The 27,981-nt window shown below is 47.3% G+C and overlaps 10 protein-coding genes across 10 annotated transcripts; 5 read left to right on the forward strand and 5 right to left on the reverse strand.

The window, feature by feature from the left end:
• The first annotated feature begins 17 nt into the window (after positions 1–17).
• On the forward strand, positions 18–698 carry BDV38DRAFT_233083 (uncharacterized protein). The gene has a single exon (XM_032053109.1). It carries the CDS (start codon positions 94–96, stop codon positions 274–276), a length of 183 nt encoding a protein of 60 aa, XP_031919304.1. The 5' UTR covers positions 18–93; the 3' UTR covers positions 277–698.
• Positions 699–1,302: 604 nt separating this feature from the next.
• On the reverse strand, positions 1,303–2,214 carry BDV38DRAFT_277268 (flavin reductase family protein; the record flags this gene model as incomplete). Its single annotated transcript, XM_032058447.1, has 1 exon — positions 1,303–2,214. The coding sequence occupies one exon, from the start codon at positions 2,212–2,214 to the stop codon at positions 1,303–1,305; it is 912 nt and encodes a 303-aa protein (XP_031919305.1).
• Positions 2,215–2,630: 416 nt separating this feature from the next.
• On the forward strand, positions 2,631–3,311 carry BDV38DRAFT_277269 (YjgF-like protein; the record flags this gene model as incomplete). Its single annotated transcript, XM_032058448.1, has 4 exons — positions 2,631–2,781; positions 2,834–2,847; positions 2,906–3,079; positions 3,165–3,311. The coding sequence occupies 4 exons, from the start codon at positions 2,631–2,633 to the stop codon at positions 3,309–3,311; spliced, it is 486 nt and encodes a 161-aa protein (XP_031919306.1).
• Positions 3,312–3,324: 13 nt separating this feature from the next.
• Positions 3,325–6,128, reverse strand: BDV38DRAFT_267233 (fungal specific transcription factor domain-containing protein; the record flags this gene model as incomplete). The annotated part of the gene is made up of 12 exons (XM_032056552.1): positions 3,325–3,442; positions 3,606–3,933; positions 3,993–4,179; positions 4,235–4,338; positions 4,476–4,705; positions 4,856–4,994; positions 5,043–5,354; positions 5,415–5,549; positions 5,644–5,798; positions 5,914–5,933; positions 6,001–6,025; positions 6,088–6,128. 12 exons carry the CDS (start codon positions 6,126–6,128, stop codon positions 3,325–3,327), a joined length of 1,794 nt encoding a protein of 597 aa, XP_031919307.1.
• Positions 6,129–7,837: 1,709 nt separating this feature from the next.
• Positions 7,838–10,580, reverse strand: BDV38DRAFT_63838 (L-glutamate gamma-semialdehyde dehydrogenase). The gene is made up of 3 exons (XM_032063675.1): positions 10,118–10,580; positions 9,957–10,059; positions 7,838–9,900 (listed from the first exon to the last, which is right to left on the reverse strand). The coding sequence occupies exons 1-3, from the start codon at positions 10,126–10,128 to the stop codon at positions 8,416–8,418; spliced, it is 1,599 nt and encodes a 532-aa protein (XP_031919308.1). The 5' UTR covers positions 10,129–10,580; the 3' UTR covers positions 7,838–8,415.
• Positions 10,581–11,065: 485 nt separating this feature from the next.
• Positions 11,066–12,180, forward strand: BDV38DRAFT_277272 (uncharacterized protein; the record flags this gene model as incomplete). Its single annotated transcript, XM_032058449.1, has 5 exons — positions 11,066–11,153; positions 11,216–11,659; positions 11,722–11,828; positions 11,883–11,979; positions 12,038–12,180. The coding sequence occupies 5 exons, from the start codon at positions 11,066–11,068 to the stop codon at positions 12,178–12,180; spliced, it is 879 nt and encodes a 292-aa protein (XP_031919309.1).
• Positions 12,181–12,286: 106 nt separating this feature from the next.
• Positions 12,287–15,459, forward strand: BDV38DRAFT_63851 (ATP-binding cassette long-chain fatty acid transporter PXA2). Its single transcript, XM_032063676.1, has 4 exons — positions 12,287–13,360; positions 13,435–14,071; positions 14,126–15,023; positions 15,100–15,459. Exons 1-4 carry the CDS (start codon positions 12,851–12,853, stop codon positions 15,176–15,178), a joined length of 2,124 nt encoding a protein of 707 aa, XP_031919310.1. The 5' UTR covers positions 12,287–12,850; the 3' UTR covers positions 15,179–15,459.
• A 142-nt stretch (positions 15,460–15,601) lies between these two features.
• Positions 15,602–19,086, reverse strand: glpV (glycogen phosphorylase). The gene is made up of 8 exons (XM_032063673.1): positions 18,778–19,086; positions 18,708–18,720; positions 18,603–18,638; positions 18,490–18,551; positions 18,333–18,436; positions 18,189–18,266; positions 16,361–18,126; positions 15,602–16,288 (listed from the first exon to the last, which is right to left on the reverse strand). Exons 1-8 carry the CDS (start codon positions 18,948–18,950, stop codon positions 15,881–15,883), a joined length of 2,640 nt encoding a protein of 879 aa, XP_031919311.1. The 5' UTR covers positions 18,951–19,086; the 3' UTR covers positions 15,602–15,880.
• A 1,297-nt stretch (positions 19,087–20,383) lies between these two features.
• On the reverse strand, positions 20,384–22,666 carry gpaB (guanine nucleotide-binding protein subunit alpha gpaB). The gene is made up of 6 exons (XM_032063674.1): positions 22,167–22,666; positions 21,749–22,094; positions 21,560–21,688; positions 21,378–21,507; positions 21,086–21,324; positions 20,384–21,013 (listed from the first exon to the last, which is right to left on the reverse strand). Exons 1-6 carry the CDS (start codon positions 22,291–22,293, stop codon positions 20,914–20,916), a joined length of 1,071 nt encoding a protein of 356 aa, XP_031919312.1. The 5' UTR covers positions 22,294–22,666; the 3' UTR covers positions 20,384–20,913.
• A 3,646-nt stretch (positions 22,667–26,312) lies between these two features.
• Positions 26,313–27,912, forward strand: sakA (mitogen-activated protein kinase HOG1; the record flags this gene model as incomplete). Its single annotated transcript, XM_032058450.1, has 9 exons — positions 26,313–26,368; positions 26,436–26,483; positions 26,576–26,705; positions 26,761–26,804; positions 26,864–26,963; positions 27,022–27,378; positions 27,440–27,518; positions 27,573–27,756; positions 27,813–27,912. The coding sequence occupies 9 exons, from the start codon at positions 26,313–26,315 to the stop codon at positions 27,910–27,912; spliced, it is 1,098 nt and encodes a 365-aa protein (XP_031919313.1).
• Between the last annotated feature and the right edge of the window lie 69 nt (positions 27,913–27,981).

The raw sequence follows: 27,981 nt of genomic DNA on the forward strand, positions 1-27,981 counted from the left end.
CAAACCCCTCAACTCTAGTCCAGTCACAAAAGACAACACAAATTCACTTATCTACCTAGATTCCTAGAACCACAATCATATACACCGTACCAAATGTCCACCCCTCTAGCCCCCAGACTCGCCAGCAGAGCACACTCCCACCTCATCCGACTAACAACACTCTCCATTACCACAAGATCCCTCTCAACGAAAGCAATGATCCAGAAAAAAGAATTCCTCTGTATCATGCCCGATAAGCCTAATGTTCAGGGGCTTAGGAAGCAAGTAAAAGGGTGAGGTTCTCATATCTATTATGACCTGTCCTTACATACCCTATCTATAAGTTACAATCCACCCAGTGAACCTGTACTCACGGACTTTTGATACCTAGTGCACATTACGAGGGGATAAAACCGCTAATAGCGGCCGGGAAGCTTGTTGATGGAGGTAAGTCCTGTCCTATCTACCTCGTATTCTTATGGCGATATCACCATTAGCTGGATACATCGCTACACTACACTAGCATTGCGAAGAGACCTCACTGGTATTTTTAACACAAAACAAAACAGGTGCAATCCTCGAAACCCATCCCACAGAGACCAGTGGTACCCAAATTAAAGGTAGTATGGTTGTATACACTGCTGAGAACGAAAATGAGGTTCGTGGGATTATTGAGAAGGATATCTATGCTACGAGTGGGGTTTGGGATTTGGAGAAGGTGCAGATTTTGCCTGTGAGTGTGCCCTACTCTCTCCCCCCTCCCCTTCTCCCCCTGTAACTCTTTGGGGAATCAGGCTGTTAGGAGGTCTAGTATTGATATCGGTGTTGTTTAGTATGTTCCTGCTGTGAGGGTGCCGGTTTCGTGATTTGTGATTATTGGGGTGGATGGGCGAGGGTTCTGAGAAGTTAGGTTGGGGTTTTGGTTGAGTGTTTAGTAGGAGGTGTTTGCAGTATGAAGAGTTAAAGTTCTCTTATTGTTCTGTTGGGTCTAGGGATCTAACTAGGTAGACTACAAGCAGGTTCTAGTCATGGTCAAGTTATGCTGTACTTGATATACAATCGGGTGTGCCTAACATTGCGAATATCTCTGTACAAGTCTAGTTACCATAATTTGTTGAATTATGTTCGAATGAGACACAAGGCCAGGTTAATATAACAATTGTATCGGAACACGTTCTATATAGCATAGCAACATCCAAACCTCTATCTAGGAAAGATCCACACAGGGGAGTCAGGGAGAAAAAGAAGGAGAACGTCCAACGTGGAAAACACGATACCGACACAATGCAACTATATACAAATCATCTATCCACAAACAAGAGTCTAATTGTTCTCCCCCTTTTCTTCCTCCAACCTAGCCAACAACTCACTCTTCACCACCTCATTACTCCACTTCGTCCTCGGCCGTTCAAAAGTCGACACAACCCGTCCATAAGAAACACCCCCCAACTGTCCCACAGGCCTCAACTTATCCAGATCAATATGACTAAAATCCGCATCCGCAGCCCCCTCTTTAATCCAGAACCGCGTAGCCTTAATCAACACCGTAGCAGCAATACTCATGCCCGGCTGCTGATGATCCGCAAACTCCTTAATATCGATCACCTTGCCCTCAATACTGAACACTGACTCCTTCACGCGCGACGGCTTAACAGTCGTCGAGGGCGCCTCGTGCAGACCCGAAACATCCCACTCCGAAACACCATACGGCGCATCGATGGAAGTCGCATTAACAGCTTCGATCATGTTCTCGGACACCGTGTTGATCACACATTCGCCCGTTTCCTTTAGATTGCGGTATGTGTCTTTCACTCGTCCCGGACGGGAGGAGAAGCCGACGATAAACATCGGGGGGTCATGGTCAATGACTTGGAAGTAACTAAAGGGGGAGAGATTCTTTTGGCCCTGTGAATTTACAGTGCTGAGGAATCCGACGGGTCGGGGCGCGATGGCGGAGACGAGGAGCCGGTAATTGTTCACCGAGGGCCGGTCTGGTGCGTAGGGGTCTACTTCGTGATGCTCTTGCAATAGACTGGCGCCGTTGTCGGGTACCCCTTGTCCGTAGTCCCAGGTTGGGTAGGGTGATTTGGTGGTTTCAATGTGCTTGGCGTGGTCGAAGTCTGGACGTTGGGCTTCCGTCTCGGCGAAGTTGCCGACGTCTTGTACTATTTTGTAGTTTTTTTGTACGGCATCGCTCTCAATTTCTGGAGTTGTTGCTGTTGCTGTCGCTGCCATTGAAGAACTTTGGCGGAGGTTCCTGAGTGGTTGGTACTTGAGAGCTGTGCGAGTGGGTGTGGCGCTGGCTTTGTGTTAATTATGACTTGAGTTTTTTGGAGGTAGAGATCTAATGACTGGAGGCTTACTATGTGGACAGGAAGCGCCCGAGAGCTCTTGATCGTATCATTTTGACTGTGAGTTGTTGTTTAAAAATATAATATATATTGCACGGGGTTGTGAGTGGAAACAGTGACGGTTTAAGGTGTGGTTAAAAATGAGAAGATATCGGATCTGTCCTCCGACTAACCGGTACACAACCCCGATTGCTCATCTACATCAGTGGTATAGAAACACCAGTCCTCCAAAACCCGTGGACTTAGATCGATTATGCTATCGCTTTTTCTTTCCGCGATTTGTAATCCCTAAGTCAAAACATGTTCTCTCCGCGTGCTATCCGCAGTATGCCTTCCCTCAGCCATCTTTTCTACACTGTTCCGGGTCCAACCCTTGGGAATCGAATCATGTCCACCACCGCACGCATATGCACCCCAGTAACAAGTGTGAAGACCGATCGAGCATATGCCCGTGAGAATAGCTCCTAGCCCCACTCAAGACATGCAAGCTTACTACTGTCTAGCTTTCGCACACTACGTATGTTGCCCCAGAGTAAGCCTCTAAGCACCTCGCCGACAAATATTATGAAATGCAGTCCCAAGCAATCAAAGCCGGCGGCCAAGTCTGGCTCTCCGGTCAGATCCCTGCGGATGCCCAAGGTAATCTAATCAAGGGCTCAACTGTCGAGAAGACCAAAGCCATCATCCAGAATACGGAAGCCATTCTTAAAGAGGCCGGCTCCGGACTGGACCGGGTTGTCAAAGTGGTTGTAAGCACCCCTTTAAACACGCAAGTCCTTGGGCATTATTCTATCATCTCCGCCGTAATCATTTTAACTTCTTGCGTCACCATAGGTCTATGTTAGAGACGCCAGTATAATGTCTGACTTTGCTTCTGTGTATGATCCCGTATTTCCGCATCGTCCGGCCCGGTCTATGGTGGAAGTATCCAAATTGCCTGCCGGGGTAGAGATTCAGGTGGATTTCATTGCTGTTGTTTAAATACCCTAACCTGTCAAGTGTCCTTTATCTTTCTTTCCGCGCTGAACTGAGCGTTTCCACTATACAGCAACAGTGGTTCCCTATCGAATTGCAAGCCAGGCAGATTGGAGGAAATGATCAGATTTTTATTTCTTGCCAAATTCATTAAAAAAACATGGTGATATATTATTCATTTGGGTGGTAAATCTCGTTGCTTAAGTGTCCATAGACTGCATGATACTGTCCACGTCCAGTTGGTCTGCTAAATCAAGCAGCTCTCTTGGTGGAAGACTCACAGAATGGTTGAGCGCTAACAAATCCCACGCAACTTCATCTCCTATGTCCACCTGGTCCAGTGTATATGTATCATCATTGTTATCTTGGATCTCATCTGAAGTTACTGGAAGCATTGTATGGCTTGCAGATCTCGGTGTTAACGGTGTCAGCATAAGGTCCAGATGCTTCAGTTCCAACTTCCGGAATGGTGCCGCTAGGTTGCCCTTTGTGATGAGTTTTTCGATAACACAGTCAAGGTTATCACACCAGGACTCATTCGCAATGAGTGAGGGTGCGATTGAGCGGATCAAGTACAAAACAAAGGCAGATGAAGAAGCGTGCTCGACTTGGAACGGTAAAAATGCGTCTGTCACATTCAATTTTAGGGCTGGCGTTATGTAAGAAAGGGGAAACAGTTCTACGTACCCATCAAGTCATCGTCAGCTAATGATCGAAGGGTTTGAAGGATGGTCTGTGCAGAATCGGCGCAGCATTGCAAGAGAGATGCCACGGGCGGCGACAGGCAAATGCTTTGCGACGGCTGTCTCTCTGCACTATCTATGTGCATATTGAGAGCACACATAACCAACGGCCGTGTTGTCAGAACCACACACTTGGAATTGTTTAGTATCGACAATAAACGCACGATTTATACAAGGTATACTTACATGATGTTGGGCTAGCATCAGTCTAACTGCCATCTTCGAGCCTCGGCCAACCATGCCATGAAAACTGTTATCCAGAAATTCCGTGATAGCGTGAGAGAGATCAGCTAGTGCATGAAGAATAGATTGAGTATCTCTGATCAACGCTCCATTAGATGCACTGTCCACCCCATAGACCGCTGACTCATTTGCGTTAGTCAATTCTTATGGAGCCTCGCATTAGCTGATTGCCAACTGGACTCACTTGTCAATATTTGCGCCATGAGGCGCGCAAGCCGAACATGCAACGTCAAGTTGGTATTTTCTACGGTTGAAGCCACATCTGCAGGTAATCTCACCGTGATATCCTCGTCGCGAATAGAGTTTGGTCCCCCCATCAATGCAGAGAACTCTCTATCCAGCATGTATACTACCCAAAAGACAGTCCGACAGCGATGGGAAAATTCTGGTCCACCTAGCTCTTCCGGTACATGTCTGTGTATGCCTTCGATGATACAGCAACGCAGAGCCTGTCCGATCTAATAGATAGTAAAGAGGTATAAGCAGGGACATCTTTTGTACCAAGCAATTCGGAAGCTTACGTGCTGAAATGCTGCTTTTCTCATGTCAATTGATTGGAAGTACAATGCTGCTAGGCTCAAAGCTTGAATCGAGGTCAAAGGGTCCTCGTGTATGCCCGACAAATCTGGCAATAAAGCCATCGCGCTTGATGCATACTGGTGGCCAGCAGGAGACCCAGATGGATTTCTTTGAGTTATGCAGGCTTTTCCAAAGGCAAGCACAAGTAGATACTGGGCGAACCAAGACCTACGTGAGGCAGCCTTCGCTGCTGGATCCCGGTAAAATTCGTGCAACTCTTGAAGGAATAGTGTCTCATCAATCAGGAAGGATAAAGAAGCGAGATAATACTTGGCGGCATTGTAAAGAAAAAGCGCGTAATCTAGGGGCGGTAGATTGGTGACATCAGGCAATTCTTCGGGGGCTACTTGCTTCCATTGCAACTTGAATGCCATGCCATCCAGATGCCATGGAGCTGGTGGAGAGTTCGATTCAGGAACTCGCTTCCCTAACAGGGCCAGGACGCGACGACAGAAGGACCATGAGGATGACGGGCCCATATACCCTGTTTTTTGTTTACATCAGCGGTGTTTCAAGTGAGACTGAAGTTAAAAAAAAATCTCACAATATCGGCCGTCTGGAGTTGCAGCAAAGGTCCATTCCTCTTTGTCCACCAATGGATTTTTTGAAAATTCCGAGTCATGGCATTCTTGCCTCTCCCCAGTGTCAACCCTTCTGCCATCATTACGTGTAGGAGAGTCTATCAGATGCGTTAGCTCTCAAGGGCCAAGTAGAGTACTATAAGCAGAATGATTTCGCGGCATTTTGGGTGTCACGGAAGAAAATCTGCTTACCGTGGGCTGTTGTCTGCCATCCAACTGTTCGCTGGTCATCCGGCGGCAGGTATGGCGTTGCACTGGGAGTCGGGGAAAATGCCACAGCTTCACTTCTTATCAATGGAGGCTGGACCTGATGCCCCGCGCCTGCAGAGGTCACATACCGCCCGGGACTTGCACTCCTCGTAACCTGCTCCTCTAACTCCCTCAGATAGCTGAGGTTAAAGGATGACTTGTGTTAGTGCAACGAGTCTGCCGGCGTTGTTCATGCCCTCACCGTTCACTAACGGAGACTCTAACCTCCTCCACTGGGAAGTGACAGGATCGATTCCTTCGAGTACATCGTGAACAAGGATGTGATCCCGAACACTTCACTTTCATCGACCGACACCGTTCACATCTAGCATGTATCTAGTTATTCATCTACCATCTCTACATAATGAATGGGGAATTTCTGCTCACGCTCGAAGACTTTTCTTCTTCGATCGTTCGGTTGGAGGCATTTCGGACACAAGCGCCGATATATTGTGAGGGCAAAGTGGCGATGACCATCAAAAAGTGAAGGTCGGGATCAATGTCCGAATCTTGTACCCGCACTATCGGAACTCAAATTGCGGGGTTGCCTTATGTTGCCTTATCAGATTCCCTCTCATTGGCCATTGGCCGTTCTCCTATCATATGACGTCATTATATGTGATTATCCTCTTCAAGTAACAGGGTGCGTGACCTAGCCTAAAGGCTACAACGAACGAGGCTCAAGATTCAGTGAAACTATGGTCAATGTTTATTCACAACTACTAGATATTCAGTTCTAGTTGGAGAGTACCCTTCATGTTGTATCAACTCATAATCGACTCACCCAAAGAGTCTCCGCCACAGCTCTGCCCGTATAGCAGCCACCATATGCTGTGTTCGCTCTACGGCGCCTCGGTTTTCAACTGCCCGCCGGTGTAGATATCCCATGCACTCAGCCACAGATCCCCATGTTAAACACTTCAAAGTCTTTGGAAGAGACACCTCTGCAGTAGACGACTGAAGTAGGGCATGCTCGTACTTCTGCAACAGCTCACAACTCAGCTCATCCGCCATGCCTTGAACCTGCCCGCACTCGAGTTTAACTGTAGGCTGTCCTGCGAGTAAACGTTCCTGGTGCGTAGTGATAGCCTTTGCCGTGCTAGCCGCATTGTGGGTGGCAAGAAAGAGGGCTGCAGATGGAAACTGCAGATGCTCAACTTCAGCTGGTAGTCGTCGGCAAAGCAACGTGTCTGCAATCATGTCATACGAACAGTCTGTTTCTTTCTTGGTGTCGTGGATCAAGGCACGATTCTCATGCTCAATATATGCCCCGCGCACCAGCTTGACCCCTAGCGACCATCCCTCTTGCGCTGCCAACTTGATATGATAGTCGACGTTCGCCTTCGACCCCTTCAGATAACCTTGGATTGTATTGTAGACTACCGGCGTCTCCGATCGATTATGCGTGCGCATCATCTCGATGGCCCATTTATCCAATCCAGGTTGGAGCACCTGTTGCTCTGCGTCGAGCCAGAGACGTGAGCCTTGCCGTGCGGTTGCGACGCAGATCGTGTCCACGGCTTTTGCCACAACCTCAGGCATTGGTTGGCGCGCTGCCATGGCATCTACCGAAATCGGGCCGGCTCCTGTCAATCTGCAGAATGGGCTGTTAAGTTCTCCAGGTGATTCAAAACAGCAGTGATATTAGACTTATTAGACTTACTTTACAGCGAGGAAATCCCCTGGCTCGAGCATGCCTAGGGTCTTCAAAGTTCCTTCCTTCCACTCCTCGACCATTTCATAACACCGGTCACTATACTTAGCAGAAATAGAATCTGTTGATGATTGATCATTGGGGTTCAATACGATCTCCTTGGAATATCCCAGGATAACACCCTGGTACCCAATCCGCTTGGTGTCTGCTATTGTCTTCGAGACCTCTGCATGATTGGTGCCTGCGCAAAAGTGATCGTAAACCGTAAGTCGAAGAGCCCTATTCAAGATGCTATTTCGATCTGCGTTCAGGAATGGCAATCTTGAAGTAGCAAGAAGGTTCAGTATGGTAAGCGCTGGTCGCATAAGGATTTTAGAGGACATCAGAAAAGTTATGACTAAAGACCGCAGCAAGACTCGAGTCGGTAACCTTGCCATTGGTGAAACTGCCTGATATGGCTTGATTTCTGGCTTGGGAACTGGCTCATAGTGATAGCTTTTATACTTCGGGTATACCAGTAGTGACTTTCTTTTGACAGATGCAACTTGGAGGCGCATCAAAAACCTAGACTTGGGGAGCATAGTGGGATCAGAGTAAAGAAAGACACGATGGACAAAGTATAATTTGGTTCAAATTGGATCTAAGAGGTGCGATTACCGGCGTGCATTTGCTTTTGGGCATGTTCTTACATATAATATGGCGTCCAAGTCCAGTCGGAACACTGCCCCGATAGCGTGCGCCAACGCATCAATAGAGGACTGAAGGAATTCCTGTGTCGATCGGAAACATAGAATCTGCTAGACTACTGTAATGCATAATACAACTAGCCTGACATTGAGTAGAGAATTGTATCGCTAAAGTTGAATCTTTCACTACAAATCTGGGTATATTTCCAACTGATCATTTGCTATTACACTTGGTTTCAACGATGTTATTGCTAACATAGAGAAGAAAGTCAGGAAGACTATACGTATACTTGCTAGTGCTTGGACTTGCGGGTTCCCTTCCTGTATTACTTATTGTATTTGAATCTCTTAATTTCCTTGACCAAACGCTGACATCTAGACCTCATTGGAAGGATACCCGACCTTCTCTAATGGGACAAATTCCTCCTTGATCGTCCGAGTGCTAACGAATCTTTGCAGATGAGCCATAGTGCCTGTTTTATCATTGGTACCAGAATCTCGGCTACCGCCAAATGGCTGCTGAGCAACCGTAGAGCCGGTGCATTTAGTATTCAGGTAGAGCATACCAGCAGCATGCTTCAGGGCAGTCTGCGCCTGGCGGCTGGCGTATGGATCCTTCGCATAAATGCTTCCAGTAAGGCCATATCTAGAGGTTGTATCAATCAACTTCAGAGTTTCCTCCCACTCAGCATCGGGGTAAACATAGACACCCAGAATCGGTCCAAACAGCTCCCGAGTCATGATATCGTGACGTGGATTGGAGGTTTTATAGATGGTGGGGTGTACATAGTACCCTTTTTCCTTGGAGGTCTTACCACCAGTAATAAGTTCAAGCTCCGGATCGGTTTTCGCGTCCTCGATGAATTTATTCAATTTGTCGAACGAGCGCTCGTGGATAACAGGGTTGACAAAGTTGCCATAATCTTCGACGTCTCCAACCTTCAACGCCTCCGTTTCCTCTTTTAGGTGTCGTTGGAATTCAGCCCAAACTGACTCGGCAACATAGACACGGGAGTTGGCAGAGCATTTTTGGCCTTGGTACTCGAAGGCAGCGCGAATGGTGTTCAGAGCAGCACTCCTCACGTCCGCAGATGAATGGACCACTCCCCAGTTCTTCCCACCGGTCTCACCCACAACACGAGGGTAGGAGTTGTAGATGCCTTGTCCAATCCCATCTCCAATCTTCTTTTGGATCCCCTTGAAAGTAGAGGTAGATCCAATAAAGGTCAGAGCACTGAATTCGGGTCTTTTAAGGATGGTGTCGGTTACTTCCTCGGCATCACCAGGTAGGAATTGAATAACATCCTTAGGGAGGCCAGCTTCTAGCAGAATCTTGTGGAGAAGCCAGCTTGCGTGAAGGGCCGAATCTGACGGCTTCCAGATGACCACGTTTCCAAGCAACGCGGCCGGGCCAACAAGTGTAGCTCCAAGTGCTGTGAAATTGAAAGGGGCAATAGCATAGGTAAAACCTTCAAGTGGACGGTATTCAAGTTTATTCCAGTTTCCATCGGGATGAACTTTAGGTTGCTGAGAGTAAAGAGACCATGCCTCTTGAATGTAGTAGCGGAAGAAGTCAACGGTCTCCGCTGGGGCATCAATCTCTGCCTGCCATATATTTTTGCCTTGGCCCAGCATCGTCGCAGCAACCATCTCAGAGCGATACTTGCCGGAAATGAGCTCACAGGCACGCAGAAAAACAGCTGCGCGGTCTTCAAATGGAGTGGCCTCCCAAGCAGGTTTGGCCTTGAGAGCCGCATCGACAGCAGCATTGACTTGATCGGGTGTAGCCAGTGCATAGTTGGCCACGATATCTTTGTGCCGAGAAGGGTTTACTTGGGAGCGGGATTGCTTCGTTTCAACCTATACACATACACAGATAAGTCTATAGGAACGGCCATTTTTGGTTGGTTACATACTTCTAATCCATTTATTTTGATTGGGATTGTGGCAGGGAATTCAGCCTTCATCTTCTGAATTGTCTCGGATAACTCAACTCTCTCAGGGGATTCTTTGGCATAGCTGCGCTGAGGGAATAGTCAGTATAGGACGTCCGTGATTCTACCTGCTTTTGGCCTACCAGTTTTTCATTCTCAAATTTCGGGGGATGTAAGATAGTCATGTATCTGCGCGCAAATGAACTGACGAAGTGCCTTTTGAGGCTGTTGAGGCCAACCGCACGAGTTAGGGTAAGGGGCCGCATCGCGAAAGGCTCATAAGTGCCTCAATGCAAACATACTATTGTGCGAGATGAAATTACAGATGTCGGGTGCCCGAGTCAACGAGCCTTATGTATAGCCATAGCAAGTCGTAGGCTCATCCCGACATTCGGAAGACGATTCCGAATGTTCTACAATCAACCACCTATAATTCCCACCATCAGAGAGGGTTGAAGATCACTCTATAAAAGCTCAGATTATCGGTGCATCTTTCCGACAGCCATCGACTGAAAGATAGTTCAACCAGAGGTCCCTGACACGCTAAGACCGGCGCCCGTCCGAAAATGCGGGGTCGTAGGCGGAATCAACAAAGTAGATTTTATTGTCAATTTGACTGCTCTTGCTGAAATGAAGTCATCTCAAATCAACGCTGATGGCCCAACAACGCTTACTGAGGCCAAGACCTACACAAGAGAGTGCGGTGACAGTTCGGGGACAGGACCTGCCTCAGTCCCTATGGTCACAAAAAGACGTTCAGGAAGCATGTTTGATGCGCTATTTCGTAGACGAACTTGCACAATGGGTGGGCGCTTACAGATCTGAGGAACTAGTCACCATTCCCCTAAAAGGAAACTGATGACCTCTCCTAGTTTGATACATGTGATCCCTCCAGGCAATTTGCCAAGGTAGTTCCTCCACGGGCAACGAATTGCCCTGCGCTCCTATATGCGATCTTTTCCGCTTCTGCAAGACACCTCAGCCGAAGTCAGCATACACGGACCGGTGAGGTATTGTGCTTGGGGAAGAAGTTACCTTTTCTTAGGGATGATGCTGCGCTAGAATACCAAAGTCTGTGTATATCACACCTCATGAGTTTGTCTGGGAATCCTGCCGAAGTGGCAGATGAGAATCTGCTGGCGGCGGCGGTAATTCTGCGCTTCTATGAAGAGATAGATTGTATGTTCCATTCCCGTTGGCACGCTTTGTGATGGCAGTGGCAGCTGACTTGGTGGCTTCAGCGCCCCTTGTAGGAGTTGACGATGAAACTTACTTGCGAGGAGTGCAAGTATTCCTGAACGCCCAGGGCGCAGCTGCAGTGAGAAACGGTGGCCTCCGACTGGCTGCATTCTGGGTAGGCATACGTCAGGAATTTCACACATCGTTCATCAAACAGCGTATCTTCCAATTTGACCTCAGTTGCTGTGATCACTCGACTTATAGGTTACTCGACCAAGCAGATGACCCCACCTGGGCCAATCGAGTCATTTTGCATTGTGCCCACACGCTAATATATTGTTACGATGAGAGGGGCCATACAATAAACGAGTATGAACAGCTCTGGGATTATAGTCAAGGGTGGAACCGAATGGCACCACCGACATTCAACCCGATTTATTTTCGACCGCCAGATAGGTCGAAGGGTGAAATGTTTCCAGAGCTGTGGTTCTTGGATGATTGCATCGGTATAAATCAAAGGCCTTTGTGCTTGCGAACGGTCAGGGGCTCACATACCTTACACTCATAGTAACTGCCATTCAACACTGGCACCTTGCGAGGATCCTACTTACTGCATTCGATCCCAGAGTCCCCCGTCTAGGACCTGGTAGGCGAGCAGCAGTCGGACGAAGAGAGGTATGGAATGTGTTCAATTCTAGAAGAATTTGCCGTGGTCACTCACACTCTCAGGCTGAAATCAAAGAAAGCATGTTTATACTATGTGGCATTGCTCGGTCAAACAAGACAGCTCCTGCCCTTATCACAGCATGCATGGGAGTTTCGATGTGTAAGCTATTTGATGAGAGAACTGTATGCATAGTTCCATACTAATATTTGTTGAACAGGTGGAGATCGAGTAACGGATCGTTTGGAGCAAGAAGCACTACTCAGCATCTTAACCATAACGGAAGAGACCCACGCCTTATCAACTATCAAGGCACAGGTACAGCTTCGAGGGGCTTGGGGCTGGACTAATTCCGACGGATAATTAGCATAGTAGGTTGGTGTAGATGTATAAGACACCTACCCAGATCATCACGAGAATACAGATGTATGGCAGATTAAAAGCCATTGACATTGTAGTTGATAATACAACAAACGGAGTTAGAGAGAAACCAAGACTCTAGTACAAAATATAAAAGTTGAGAAAACTCAGGCTATTTATTGCTTGCCCGAGAACAACTACGTAGTGTCTCTGCGTGTCACGAGACGCGTGGTTCAAGTCCCCCTCATGTCATATATATATGTCTTTTTCCATATCTTACCTACTATGTCACAGGTCTCATATATTAAACTGTAGTTTGGAATCAAGAATTACCATCTTTACCAAAATTGACACCGTATGTGCATACATTTATTAAATACCGTACCGTACGGAACCAAGATCCTCGGCTTCCCCAGAAAGTCGGGGAGTGATCCGTTCACATGCCATTCCCCCAGGTTCTACTGCGACAAACAACCATCCCTCTTTCTATCTCTCTCTCTCTCTCTCTCTCTCTCTCTCCACCTTCTTCTTCTCCAACCTCCCCCGAAACAAGGTGACACTATAACTCCCCTTCGGTAACTGAGTTATCCACTTCATGGCCATGTTATCCCAAGTTGACTCTGGCTGAAATAAATTCTGCCCATTTTGCGCGCGGCGGCTTCTTTCCGTCGCGATGGCCGCTCAATCGAAACTACTTCCTCCCGAACGATCGCTTCGGCAGATCCTCTCAAGCCTAACTACCTTGTACCTGCGCCACCGCACTGGGATTTCTCGCACAGTCTATCTAGCCCTCTTCGCAGCTTTAGCAAAGCGCATTCATAATGCCATCTCCGAGCAGAAAGCAGCTTCTCAGCAACAAGTGGAGTTGCGGCGACGTCCGGGCACCAGCAGTATCGGGGATGGCGGCGACCGGCCGCGGAAGAAAGTTGGGGTCAACCGCGAATTCTTTCGAAATCTACTTCGGTTGCTGAAAATAGTAGTTCCCAGCTGGCAGAGCAAAGAGCTACGGTTACTGGCCGGTCACAGTGTCTTCCTGGTGCTCCGAACGTTACTCAGTCTATATGTCGCTGAACTAGACGGGAGACTGGTGAGTAACTTGGTGAGAGGGAAGGGGAAGGACTTCCTACTGGGCCTTGTGTGGTGGATGATTGTTGCCGTACCAGCAACTTTCACGAATTCCATGGTATGTCGTGCGCCGGTTCTGGTCCACTCTCACGCAAGTGAACTACACCGGCTAACATCATTGAACCCTTCTAGCTTTCTTATCACCAATGTAAACTTGCCCTCAGTTACAGGAAGCGCTTGACAGATTACATTCATGACAAGTACTTGAGCAACATGACATTCTACGCGATCTCTGCGCTGGATGACCGAGTCAAAAATCCCGATCAACTCATCACGGTAGACGTGTCTCGATTTTCCGACAGCCTCGCAGAGCTGTATTCCAACCTAGCCAAGCCAGTTCTAGACATGGCAATCTATAATTATTCCCTCTCAAAGAGTGTGGGCGGGGAAGGCCTCTTTATTATGAGCCTATTGGTTCAGTTGTCAGCAAACGTCATGCGTGCGCTAACGCCACCATTTGGAAAATACGTTGCTGATGAAGCCCGCTTGGAAGGAGAATTCCGGTTCCTCCACTCGAGGTTGATTGACTATAGTGAAGAGATTGCCCTATATCATGGCCACGAGGCGGAGAAGGATACTCTAGACAAAGGATATTTCACGCTAATTAAGCACGTGAATCGCATTTTACAGAGACGGTTATACCATGGCTTCATGGAGGACTTTGTAATCAAATATTTCTGGGGAGCCTTGGGATTGATCCTATGCAGCATTCCAGTTTTTTTCAGAATTCCAGGTCAAATCACTCAGACCATGGGAGACCGTACGGAGAGTAAGTAGGGGCTAAGGCTGGTATTTGAGACTGAGCTAACACCAATTTAACTAGGTTTTGTTACGAATAGGAGGATGTTGCTTTCCTCTTCTGACGCCTTCGGCCGCTTGATGTTCTCATACAAAGAGATATCTGAACTAGCCGGCTACACAGCCCGTGTCTCGTCATTGCTGGAGGTTATGGACGACCTATTAGCTGGACGCTTTGAGAAGAAGCTGGTGTCTTCTGCATCGACCGAGGAGAATGCAGCTGTTTTGTCCGGTCGGGGAGAGGTCGAGGAGAGCGACTCGATCGAATTCACCGATGTCCCGATCGTCTCGCCTAATGGGGATGTTCTGGTGCGGAAGCTGTCATTTACTGTGCACCCCGGTGATCATCTTCTAATTGTTGGTCCAAATGGGTGTGGCAAGTCATCTTTGTTTCGGATCCTGGGCGGCCTGTGGCCTGTCTACGGAGGCAAGGTAAAGAAACCTCGATTTGATGAGATCTTTTATATTCCGCAACGACCATACTTGTCTCGTGGAACCCTTCGCCAGCAGGTCATCTACCCAGATGGACTTCGCGAAATGCGTGCTAAGGGCGTTACCGACGACGATCTTTATGATATACTCTCCATTGTTGAGATCGCATCCGTTGTTGACCGCCCTGACGGCTGGGACGCAGAAGAGGAATGGCGTGATGTACTCTCAGGTGGACTCCAACAGCGCATTGCCATGGCAAGACTCTTCTACCATCGACCCAAGTTTGCCATTCTCGATGAGTGTACTTCATCGGTCACTATGGAGATCGAAAGGGTCATGTACGAAACTGCCAAGAGATTAGGCACAACCCTGATGACCGTATCCCACCGTCGCAGTCTCTGGAAATATCACAAGAAAATTCTGCAGTTCGACGGCCAGGGAGGCTACATTTTCACAGGTCTAGACTGGGAACGGAGACTGAAACTAGAAGAGTAAGCTGCGCCTATCCTTGACTACCCTCATTCTCACAATAACTATATGACACCGAGACTAACACTATACTTATAGTGAGAAAGAAGAGCTCGATATTCACCTCCGGGCTGTTCCGGAACTTCAAAGGCGCATGGCTGAACTGAGTGCTTCCTAAGCAAACCTTCCATCTCATTCATATACTGTTCCATCTTGTTCTGGGATCTTTTCGAATCACGCAGTCTATACCCTCCCCCTTCCCCATTTTCCCTCTTTACTCCTGAGACAAGATATATGAAGCACACTTTTCCTATGTTGAGCATTTTAGCGAACGTACAGATGTACGTTTAGTGAAAACTGCCTTCGTTGGCTATGCTGTGATTTGTTTCATAGATACTTGCAGTTCGCACTAGTTCATTCACTACCTAGTGGACCAAATGAGAATAAGAGATTAGTGGAGAGTTATAGGCGCAGTCATCCGACTATTATAGTAAGATCATGGTCATAGTGGGCCTTTCTTTCCTCGTTGTCTCTACACTACTTGCGTATTGCTCCTACGGAGTAATGATAGGCGCCGGTGAGGAAGAAATCCTTAGTGATAAAGAGTGAAAGAATCAAATAGAAATCATACTGTGCTAGGGCATATATGGAGCTAACAGTCAATTAATAGTAGCAATTTGTATGCAGAAATTGTGTTGTCGTCATTCTCATCTTGAACCCTTAGGATTGTTCAATAATTATGATTAAAACTGATGCAAATCACAGGCAGGGATTTAGGTGCATTAGGAACATGAACCTCAAAACCGAAATATACTGGAAGAAAGCAGGAAAGCAAAGGGAAAAAAACTGCAGTTATATCTGGATACACGTCCACATTCGATCAGTCTTTCACAGCGAGAGGCTCTATATTCCAGATTCCATCTGCATATTCGTTGATGACACGGTCCGTGGAGAAAAAGCCCATGCGTGCAACACTGGTAATGGACTTCGCTATCCACTCGTCTTGGTTCCGAAATGCCTCATCGACCATTTCCTGAGTTTTTACATACGAGTTGAAATCGTCGGATACAAGATAGTAGTCACCGTGCTCTGCAATGGATGCAATGAGCGCAGAGAAGTCGTCAGCATTTCCGAACGTGCCGCTTCGGATGGCATCGAACACCTTGGCAAGCTGAGGGTCGAGTTGAAAGTCACCATAGTAGTGGCGGTGACGTAGTTCCTCGACATCTTCAGCTAGATTTCCAAAGAGGAAAATGTTTTGTTCGCCGATCTCGCGAGTGATTTCGATCTAGATAAGAGTTATGACAAGTCAATCACAAGGGCCAGTTGTATAGAGATGGACGCATGGGGATAAACATACGTTGGCTCCATCACACGTTCCAATGATAAGGCCACCATTGAGTACAAACTTCATGTTACTGGTACCACTACCTTCAGTACCAGCGGTTGAGATATGCTCGCTGATATCCGAGGCGGGACAAATTATCTCTGCCTTGCTGACATTGTAGTCCTGAATAAATATTACCTTCAAAAGATCGCCGATTTCCGGGTCATTGTTTACGACTGATGCGACATTGTTGACAAGATGGATGACAGTTTTAGCCATCCAATACCCCGGGGCTGCCTTGCCACCAATAATGGATACTCGTGGCAAAACTTTCTTTCTTTCTCCCGGGGACATAGACTTGATAGTCAGATAGCGATGAATCACGCCGAAGATATTGAGTTGCTGACGCTTATACTCATGGATACGCTTTACCTGGATGTCAAACAAAGCGGTGGGATTGACACTATAGCCGGTAGCGTCTTTGATATGCTTAGCAAGACGGATTTTGTTCGCGGTTTTGATTTCTGCCCACTCCCTTCGAAAGTTTTTGTCATCGACAAAAGCTTCGAGCCTATCTAAAAGCGCTAAGTCTGTCAGGAAATGGTATCCACCAAGCTTAGTGGCGATCAGGTCCGACAACCGCGGGTTGGCCTGGTGCAACCAGCGGCGCGGAGTGATCCCGTTCGTGACGTTGGTGAACTTATCAGGTCCATAAACCTGGACAAAGTCTTTGAAGAGCGTTGTCTGTAACAAGTCGGAATGGAGCTCGGCGACACCATTAACTTTGTGGGATCCGACAATTGCAATATGAGCCATCCGGACCATCTTGGGATGCGATTCTTCAATGATTGACACCCGCGACAGTAAGTCTCTGTCATTGGGGAATTTCTTCTCTACCGTCTGTAGGAAGAACAAGTTGATATCAAAGATAATCTGCATGTGTCGTGGGAGTAGCTTTTGCACCAGAGGGACAGACCATTTCTCCAGCGCTTCTGGCAGGACTGTATGGTTGGTATACCCAAAAGTATTGGTCACTATTTTCCAGGCCTCATCCCATGTGAGGCCTTCTAGATCAACCAAGATGCGTTGCAGCTCGACAATAGCCAGTGTCGGGTGTGTATCATTGAGTTGGATTGCTACCTGATCCGGAAATTCTCCCCAGGCTCGCTTCGTCTTCTTGAATCTTCGAATGATGTCATGCAGCGATGCAGCACACCAGAAGTACTGCTGCTTCAGTCTGAGCTCTTTGCCCCTTTCAAGGTTATCGTTTGGATAGAGCACCGCAGAGATCGTTTCTGCGCGCTGCTGTTCCGCCACGGCATTCTCATAATCTCCAGCATTGAACTTCTGGAAATCAAATTCCCCACTACTCGCTTTGCTTGACCATAATCGAAGATTATTCGTAGTAGAAGTTCCATAGCCAGGAATAGGTACATCGTACGCTACTGCCTGGACAGTTTCGCCGTCTTGCCATGAATGAACAGTCTTACCGTTGTCATCTTGATATTTTCTCACCCAGCCGTAAAACTGAATATCGACGGCAATCTCATGTCGGGGAAATTCCCAGGGATTGAAGTCGAGCCAGTAATCGGGAACTTCAACTTGGTATCCATCCACGATCTCTTGTTTGAAGATCCCGTATCTGTAACGGAGCCCATATCCCCAGGCCGGGTAGTTCAGTGTCGCCAGGCTATCAAGCAGGCATGCTGCTAGACGCCCTAGGCCTCCGTTTCCGAGGGCGGCATCATGTTCTTGGTCAATGACATCCTCGACCCGGAAGCCGAGATTCTTCAAGCCATCTTAACTATGCAGTTAGCATTTGTCTCTTATCTCGAGCTTGCGTATTCAGGTCATCTTATACCCCTAGCCGCGTCCTTCATGCCGACATTGAGCATAGCATTGTCCAACGCTCGGCCCATAAGAAACTCGAGAGAGAGATCTGGCAGTAGATTAGCACTGCATCCGTGGATGTAGCAGACCTAGAAACATTTCATGGCACACTTACAGTATACCCTCTTCTGGTCTGCAGAACTTTGCCGCTGCTGGGTCTTATTCCAATCGATGATCAGGCGGTCACGAAACGCAAGTGCAGTTCCCGAGTACGCAGCGCTGTTGTTGTTATTTGGGGATCTGAAAGAATGCATGGGGCTACATGAACATACAGCTCATCACAGTTGTAGAGCGAACGAGCCAAGGTAGTCTCGACGTGACGGACTAGCTCTTGCTATATCGCTGTTAGAAATTGTTTCATGTACCTTAGCAGGCCGTCGCATACTTCAAACTCATCTTTGTTCGTAAAGCCACTGACAGACTGCAGCCAACATGATTTAGTACGGAAGAGGACCACAACCTCGGATGACAGTCAGTATATCCGCCTTACATGCTTTCTCCAGCTAAACACGAAGTCTAATCAGTCAAGACCAGTCAACCATGGTACACATGCCACTTACGCTTCTCTCAGCGGCTCAGGGATGCTGGCCTCAACACTCTTGATTTCTGCTGGCGCTAAGCCAGTATAAGTCCGTTTGTGCTTTGGACGGCTAAAGCCAGGGCCAATAGGACCCTGAAGCTCTGACACAGGAGCACCGACAGATGGTTTCCTCTCCCGGCGTGCTTCAGACATGGTTGCCCAGTTACCAAGGTGACACAGGAACGACGTGGGGCTTGGAAGGTATGGCAGGGTCAGGATGAATGAGCAACGGGTAATTTGAGAGATGCCAATTGAGGGATTAAAGGAGGGGGAAGGAAAAGCTAGCCAGGCAACTTAAGAAGAGGAGAAATGATGGATGGAGGGGAAAGTGGCAGCAGACAATGAGACAAGGGAAGAGGGGAAGGAAGAGGTCAGAGCTTCAGTTCGTTCTCGAACTGCAAGCACACCCCGTGACGAGACCTCGAAATGGACACCATCAAGACGTTTGAAACTTATCAATGGACGATCGTAGCGGAGATTGGGAATGATTATCGCATTGGATCCCAGTTGTTGTTGAAAGCTAGGAACCGGTTTCAATCCCTTCCAGCTGGCAATCTACGCCACCCATTGGGAGAGGGTTGTCTAGACCAGTCTGTTTAATCGTGCCATTGAGGTCCACGGATTATCCGGAATGACCCTTCATTTTTCTGCCGTGTCACCGTGTCGAAAATAGATACCGATGTACCATAAATACTACTATATCTAGGACGGACGTGTGTTGATGGGTAAGGTATACTTGTTGTGGTGGAACACTTGATATTTCCGTCAAGTAGAAGTGATATTTTGAATTGATGGACGTTCGGAAAAGTAATGACGCAAACACCATCTGATTGACACTGCGGGGGGGAGAAAGCAACCCTAATTATGCCTATTAATCAACCAACCACCGAAGGTAGTAGCTTCACAGCTCCTATCATCACAGTCCGTGCGGTACTCATCAGACCTCCTGCATGTATGTGCGCTGTGCACTGCCATTACCCTACTACTCTAGTACTCCCCACTGAACCAAGGTCCAGACCCCTACTGCCAGTACAACCTCTCGCTGACCCACCCTGATTTATTTACCTAATAATAGCCCTGACTTCTAACTAGCTATCTATTGTTATTAAAGACGACCCCATAAGAAACGGTTGTGATTATATAAACTTAACATGATATATTAACACAATCCCACCCAATCCTCTGGCGTTTGATGCCGGTGATTCTATCGTGTCTGGGCAATCTACCATAGTCGGCCCAATAAGGGCGAAAGAAGAACCATGGGTCGGACGTTCCGCACATACCCGCGGTCCAGACCCATCCTAGCTCTTCTTGGACATTATTCGCAAAGCCATATGATCTTTCGTAGAGGCAAACGTCTGGGAACACACCAAAACTTACTCAACAAAAGAGATACCGCAAAGTGAAAGAACCAAGTACTAAAACATATTATAGCGCTGGAAACTGAATGGTATAAGTTGAAAAGATTGCAAGCCAGCCACCCCGGGAGTCAAGGGACCGCTATTAGATGCATAAGCTGAGGTGGATCAAAAGGGGAAAGGGGGAAACAGAAGAGGAAACAAAATAAGGAAAATCTCAAGATGAGAGAGGATATCAAGAACCTTGGCACAAATTATATGCAAGTAGTGCTGAGACCAACAACTTTTCACTTTGAAACAAGATGCTCATAGAAATCCAGGCCAAATGAAAAGGCCAAGCCAAGCCAATCAATACTTAAATGATGCGGATAAACAACCCCTTCGAAAAAAGCACACCCCTCGGGAATAAGGAAAAAAGAAAAAGAAAAAGAAATAGATGGATAGAATATGAGAACCAAGATAGAAATGACTCCATGCCGCAAAGTCCCAATGACTATGATCCAACCAAGCGCCTAGCATATTAAACTGAAACGAAGACTAGCACCGTTAACGCCGATGCCTATCCACAAAGCACGAAGGAGTATCGGGGATGAAAAAAAATAAAAAATAAAAAATAAAAAAATAAAAAAGGAAAATAGGATAGAAAGAGCGTCATGGCTTGTCGGATATAAACGTAGCTCGGTCACCCGGAGACTCTCAACAGGCCCAGAGATCGCGATCTGTCCGACTCGAGATGTCTGCGCGTAGAACATTCAAATCTACAAGATACCTGAATCCTTCAAAGCATTTTGTAGAATCGTCTCCTTTACCGCAGCGAATACTAAGCGGATGTTGGTTGTATCGGTGGCTTGTGTCAAACTGGAATGAAACGTGAAGTTAGTTGCATGTCACAGTACAGGGCATCTTCATCGAAGTTTGCGGGACGCTTACTGGGGATAGAGGTTCAGATGTGCTCGATTAACTTGGTTGAACCTCCATAGCAGGTATTTGGCGGCGCGATTCACGTCATTGCCGCCAGAGTAATCAGGAAAGTAATTGCTCAAGGGGGACCGAGGGAGCTTTTGGCGGAACAGATCGACCTTATTCAGGAACAAGATTATACTCGTTCGCATGAACCATCGCGAATTGACTACGGAATCGAACAGCACCAGACTCTCCATCATTCGATTCTTTGCAGTAAGGTTAGTAGCAAGGACGACCATTAATATCCAACAACGCTTACCTGATTACTCTCTTCCAGAAGCACTTGATCGTACTCGCTCAATGCCACACAGAATATAATGGAGGTGACATTCTCGAAACAATGGATCCACTTCTTGCGCTCACTGCGCTGGCCACCCACATCAAACATGCTGCACAACGTGTAAGCGACGTCCCCAAAATAGACTGTGTGAGTGCACATACTGTATGCTCAGCTGGCCCATCGTAAACCTAGTTTCATAGATACCGGTAGTCTTCGTTCGGGCGCGAAGCACATCATTTACGTTGGGTATGAAATCTGGGGATGAGATTCGCTTTGCTTCCTCAAAAAAACTAGCAGGATGCTGTCAGTGCATCTTCTTTCCGTACAACCTCGGAAGCAATGGAGCTTACTATGGAGCAGAATCCATCAAGTAGAACTCGTTCTGATGTTCCAATACTGTGGATGTGCACGGGTCATTCCAGATATACGTTATCGCCTCCCCTACCTTCGCATCCAACGTTGTGTGCGGGTCGGGGTCGATATTGTAGTCTGAAATGTATTGTACATAGTCACGGACTTTTTGACTCGAGGGCTCGAGGGAGAATTGGTGATAAGCTCCTACAAGGGACTTGGCGCAGTCTAGGAGATTCTTGCAGACCGTTAGGCGATACAAGGCTAGCTCCTCCACTGTGTAGCCGTTCTGATGGATGATCTTCATTTGTTTGACAATTGTCGATTTCCCACTTTCTCCGGACCCTGATACAGGAAAAACATCGCAGTCAGACACCAAAAAACGCCATGCTAAAAAAAAGAATTCCCCGAACGTACCAAGCAGTAAAATCTTGCACTCCCTCCGTAATCGCCTGGAATCCTCCTCCAGCCTGCGATCGATCGCCTGGCTCCTCTTCTTTGGCTCATTGTTTTCAGCCGGCTCTGAGCTTACACACGAACCCATCTCGAATTATATTCTAGACAGCGAACGACTAAACCATGAGCTGTCTGCGGAAGTGAACGGCATCAACCTAACACGGCCCCGACACCTTCGGGTTAGTCGTCACCAATCGGCTCCCTGTAGCTTGGAAGGAATACCGAGGCAATGGAGTGGCTAATAATCAATCAATGATTTGAAATAGACGGGAAAGGAAACGATAATAATATTCGCGATCGACGATAGGAGGCTTGACTTGGAATCGAAGGCGGCGCACAGTAGCAGCGGTACAGCTGGTCTCGGATGAAGGCCTGAGCGACTGCGAGATCCGGGGGGCGGAGATCAGATGCTCGTGGCGCAGGAGGTGAAACTAGGGCGTTGGAGGGCACCGGTGGAAAGGAAGCAGAAGTCCAAGCGCCTTTATCGTACTCAATATCTCTGGGTTAATACGTTGAGTTAGGATGAGGGGCGACTGGATTAACTGCGGAGCAAGAAGACGTGTGAGACTGACGAGCCGACGCTAAAAAAGGGTAGCAAAGGTCGATCGGGGGATGGATGATGTGGGAAAAGTGGACGGATCTCGAGTGAGATAATGTAAGCAATACTAAAGTAGTCACCCTCCCCGTCGGTTAGGGAGGCAAGAAAAAATAGAATAAAGGGAACCGGGGTAAGAAAAACGAGGAAACAATAGAGAAGCGAAAGTATAGGAGATTGTCAATCAGTCATGAAAAGAGAGTAGAGAGGAAGGGGAGGGAAAAAGGAAGGATCGTAGGAATGAGATACTGCTGCTGTTTTTATGACGATGAACAGTTGCTTGGGATCATTATTGGATGGTTGAGACAGATGGTAATTCTCAATGGGCGGATGTTCCCTAATCGTCATAATAGACAGATGGGGAGTGGGGATGGCAGAAAAGAGAGGAGTCCCAGTATTACCGACTTTACCTTACAGAGTATTAGATCGTACCTATCCACGGGAATAAGTGGATAAGTGGTAAAACGTGGACCGGCGAAGCTTACCGACAAAGATTTGAGGCCGGTGGGATGGCATGGGATGGATAGACTAAGATGAAGGGCTGTGACGGTAATTAGGTATGTATGGGGGGGAAAAGGAGCCCGGTATTCGACGCTAAGATACCTCCATTTTCATTCACTGAGCTTGGAGCTTAGGTAATGATGGCCCATTCTCAGGGTGTTACTCGTTCGTAGGAACCTCTTAGTTCACGGTATTATAAGGGTCCGTGGGTAGATATTATTGTGTTTCAATCTCATCTTGCGACACATACATATATAAGTATCAAGCATCGTCCCTTGTGTCGCACCTCAGTATGATCTCTAAGACTAGGTACCATTCTGGTGGTAATTCATATCAGGATATATGTACTCCAAAAATGCACAGACATACCGTGTACGGAGTATACTTATGTACATGCTTACCTACATAGTTGACCCCCCTGTTGGATTGTGATAAGCAACTGACATACGTTTTCTCTTATTTTGTTTTATTTTATGGTATTTTCTTAGTAACATATGATTTGAGCGGCGTACTGCCTCCATTGACGGGGAAAGTCAGGCAGGTATTTTTCTGCCCAGGGATTGGCGGACGCCACCATCCATAATTCTCTCTTCTTATCCTCCGGCCTGTCCGCTCCCTTTCTCGCCCCTGACTAATTTGCAGGCCAAAGAAGAGAAAAATACATAATATCTTTCCACCAGTGTCTTCTTCGACTCAAATCCAAAATAACACAATGGCATGCTGCACTACTGTGCGCTTTTAAGTGTCTGCTCCACCCAGTGAACGGACCATCTGTCCATACATACATAGCCACGAAAGGAGCAGGGCACACTTCCTCTAGGGGAATGTTAAGGCTGGGGCAATGTCCCACTATGTGCTGATTGGAGAATTGACCTGGAGCCCTGACGGTGCTAGTACAGGTACCGTACAAAATTTATTCGGGGTTCGTGAAATAATTCCTCTACACACCCAAGTTACAGTAGGTTATCCTACTAAAAGGACAGAGTACACAAGGTCGGACTATGAAGCGCGTTCAGCCTACCAAGCCACAAACATGACGATTAGGAGTAACACGAAGGGATGGCGCCTTTTCGGGACAAAGAGGAATTTGGAATAGATTTACTTTTGGATACGGATAACCTTGTGCTATGCAATGTTCTTTGCCCACAGTAGCGTTAACTTATATTGTCTTCCTAGTGACACCTTGCATATACATGTAGATACAAATAGTGCTTATGAGCTCACACATGTCGAGCATCGACGAGAAAAGGGGCATTTTTAGAATCTTGGCCGTTACTCCAAAGCTAGGGAGGAACGGCAGTGAAAACGGGACTAGACTTACTCGACATCCTCTATTTTGATCTTGAAAAGTTCGAGATCTATTGCCTACTCAATGTGTGGATATAATATATAACTACCCATCTGCTGTTTTTATTTCACCACCCAGCATAGTAGATACTAGTACTATCGGAGCTTGGATCTTTGATTGGAGGTGAGCCTCAATAAATCCCCGATGATGCTTCTAGGATAATCCAATATGCTGGGAATAGATCTAGTAAAGTGGAAAGGGGTCGGATGATACTTCTAAGAATATATATAACTCCGATTAAGTTGAACGATACTATGACAAATTTGACCAGATCGCGATCTACTCCAGTAATTTTATGGAGAAAGTCACCTTTTTTTTTTGTTTTTTATATAGTTACTGGACAGTCAAATTTGTGTTATCCCTTTTAATAACCATCTTTCTTCTTTTCCATTTTTATTTTGGATGGGCAGCAAGCAGTTTATGTGGAATTACACGGCTGGCAGTGGTTGGAAAAGGTTAGCAGCATATCCGCACCCCACAGGCTATGATGACATCGAGAGAGCAAATGCTTGCTGTACGTCGCGGGAAGCGAGGCCTGACGTATTAGGTACCTACCTACATCACCACCGGTATAGGCAACAGGGCCTTTTATCCTGGGAAATTGCATGATAATCGATCATTGCTGTTAGATATTCTGTTGCAATTGGTGCTTTGCAAAACAAGGGGTCGTTTTATCTTTTGCTTTTCTTCTTCGTTCTCTTAATTTCTGCCTCATGGCGCTGTACTCTTTTACCCGCTATGACATAATTGACGAATCCCCGAACGCTTGACGAATCAACATCTAAATATGTTCGATGCAGAATTTTAGATAAAACAATTCCAATCCAGACCCCTGATTCCTTTTTGACTTCTGCTTTCTGCCTTCTAGGGCAGATTGCGACGTTCATGGAGGGATGAGCTCAACATCATGGACACGTGCTATCGCAGCCCTTCTTTGGGAGGTGAACATGATGAGGGAAAAAGCCATTGCTCGTAAAATCGTCGCTTTTTAATATGATAATCTATGTCTTCAAACCGATGGGACAAGCGATACGCAGTACTCCGTAGCAAACCAAATCCTATACAGAAAAAGAACCCCACGAGGATCCAAACAGAAAAGAGAAATGCCAAAACTAGGTCCTAATGCCCCTCTTGCCCGTGTGCCTCATCCGGTTATGTAAGCGTGATGGGCGATATTCCCTGAATTTGGAACCATCTTCCGGCCAATGTTAGTTGGCATATGGTCTAGACAGGCCGCGTGGAGGGCCAAAGTCTTCGTGGTTGCTGTAAACCTCCAGCGTTCCCACTTCCGACCCTTCTTTTTTTGCAATACCCTACGTTCTTGTCGCGAACGTCATCGGTCTTGCCTGGTTGTTACCGGACTTTCGAAAAGTCAACGGGCTAAGAGAGACTTCCTTTTTTCCCCACATACCTCCTTGGGCGCCACCTACGGTTTCTCTGCTTCCTTCTTCACTACCAAAAAAGTGTTATTATTCGCCTTGTTACTCCAACTTCATTTGCTATCTCCATTTTTTTTTTTATTTCACTCTCGTTTCTTCTACACACTCTCCCTATCCCTTCCATCTTTTTAATTATCTTGTCTCATATCCTGAGCAAGTCTAGAGGATTAGTATTCCTGTCGCTTTTCTCCGAATCTTGGAGTTACATCCGTCTGTAATCCAAAATGGCGGAATTCGTGCGTGCCCAGATCTTCGGCACAACCTTCGAGATCACAAGCAGGTACGGGTGTCTCTTGAGATGATTGAATACAGGCAATGGGATTAGTTCCTTTGTAACAGTTTCGCAGGTACACAGAACTGCAGCCCGTGGGAATGGGTGCGTTCGGCCTCGTGTGGTATGTTCCTACAGCCCCTCCTTTTAGATTCGCCGTTACCGCCAACCCCTCATACGGACCATGCGCTGACACGCTTTTCCCCGGGAAATTAGCTCGGCGAGGGACCAATTGACCGGACAGCCCGTCGCCGTTAAGAAGATTATGAAACCTTTCAGTACCCCAGTTTTGTCCAAGAGAACATACCGCGAACTGAAACTATTGAAGCACTTGCGCCACGAAAATGTCGGTCAATTCACCCGAATAGGGCCGCATCGCTCTGTACGCTGACTATGACCAGATCATCAGCCTAAGTGATATTTTTATTTCTCCTCTCGAAGACATGTATGTACGATCTCCACCACCTTTAAGAGGGACACCTGTTGTCTAACCGATCGTCACAGCTATTTCGTAACCGAGCTCCTGGGTACCGACCTCCACAGACTTCTCACATCAAGGCCGTTGGAGAAGCAGTTTATCCAGTATTTCTTATACCAGATCTTGGTGCGTGGCTGCGACTGGCTCCTCCAGACGATGTGGGCTCGATACTGATGCGTCACAGCGAGGACTTAAATATGTGCACTCAGCAGGTGTTGTGCATCGTGATCTTAAGCCGAGTAATATCCTTATCAACGAGAACTGTGACCTGAAGATTTGCGATTTTGGTCTCGCCCGTATTCAAGACCCCCAGATGACAGGCTACGTGTCGACGCGATACTACCGTGCGCCTGAGATTATGCTCACATGGCAAAAGTATGATGTGGAGGTGGACATCTGGAGTGCCGCTTGTATTTTCGCCGAGATGCTGGAAGGAAAGCCTCTGTTCCCCGGCAAGGATCATGTGAACCAATTCTCCATTATCACAGAGCTCCTTGGTACCCCACCGGACGATGTGATTGAGACAATCTGTAGTGAGAATGTGAGTAACCATGGGATTGGTGCTAAGTTCCAAGTGGGGTCACTGCTAACACTGACCACAGACTTTGCGATTCGTCAAGTCTCTCCCCAAGCGCGAACGTCAACCCCTCGCCACCAAATTCAAGAACGCTGACCCGGATGGTATGTATTCCGTTAAATGGGGATTAAGCGCTATCAGGTGCTAACAACGCACAGCGGTTGACCTTCTCGAGCGGATGCTGGTATTTGACCCGAAGAAGAGAATTCGCGCGGGCGAGGCGCTGGCGCACGAGTACCTTGCTCCGTACCACGACCCCACCGATGAGCCTGTGGCAGAGGAGAAGTTCGATTGGTCATTCAATGATGCTGACCTACCGGTAGACACCTGGAAGATCATGATGTAAGCACCTCTTTGACGCAATAACGTGCTTGCCAAGCTAATCTGGAGACCCCCAGGTACTCGGAAATTCTCGACTTCCATAATATCGATCAGGGTACCGAGGCGAGCCAAGTCGTCGTTGAGGGAGCTGGCGAAGCCCAGCAAAATTTTGTATAATCGGGTTCCTAATTCGCGGACGAGGCGCAGGCAATAGTGCAGCGTGTTTCTGAGGTTATCTTCTTTTCC

Source organism: Aspergillus pseudotamarii, assembly GCF_009193445.1.
Source record: "Aspergillus pseudotamarii strain CBS 117625 unplaced genomic scaffold BDV38scaffold_2, whole genome shotgun sequence".
In the NCBI taxonomy this organism is placed as follows: domain Eukaryota; kingdom Fungi; phylum Ascomycota; class Eurotiomycetes; order Eurotiales; family Aspergillaceae; genus Aspergillus; species Aspergillus pseudotamarii.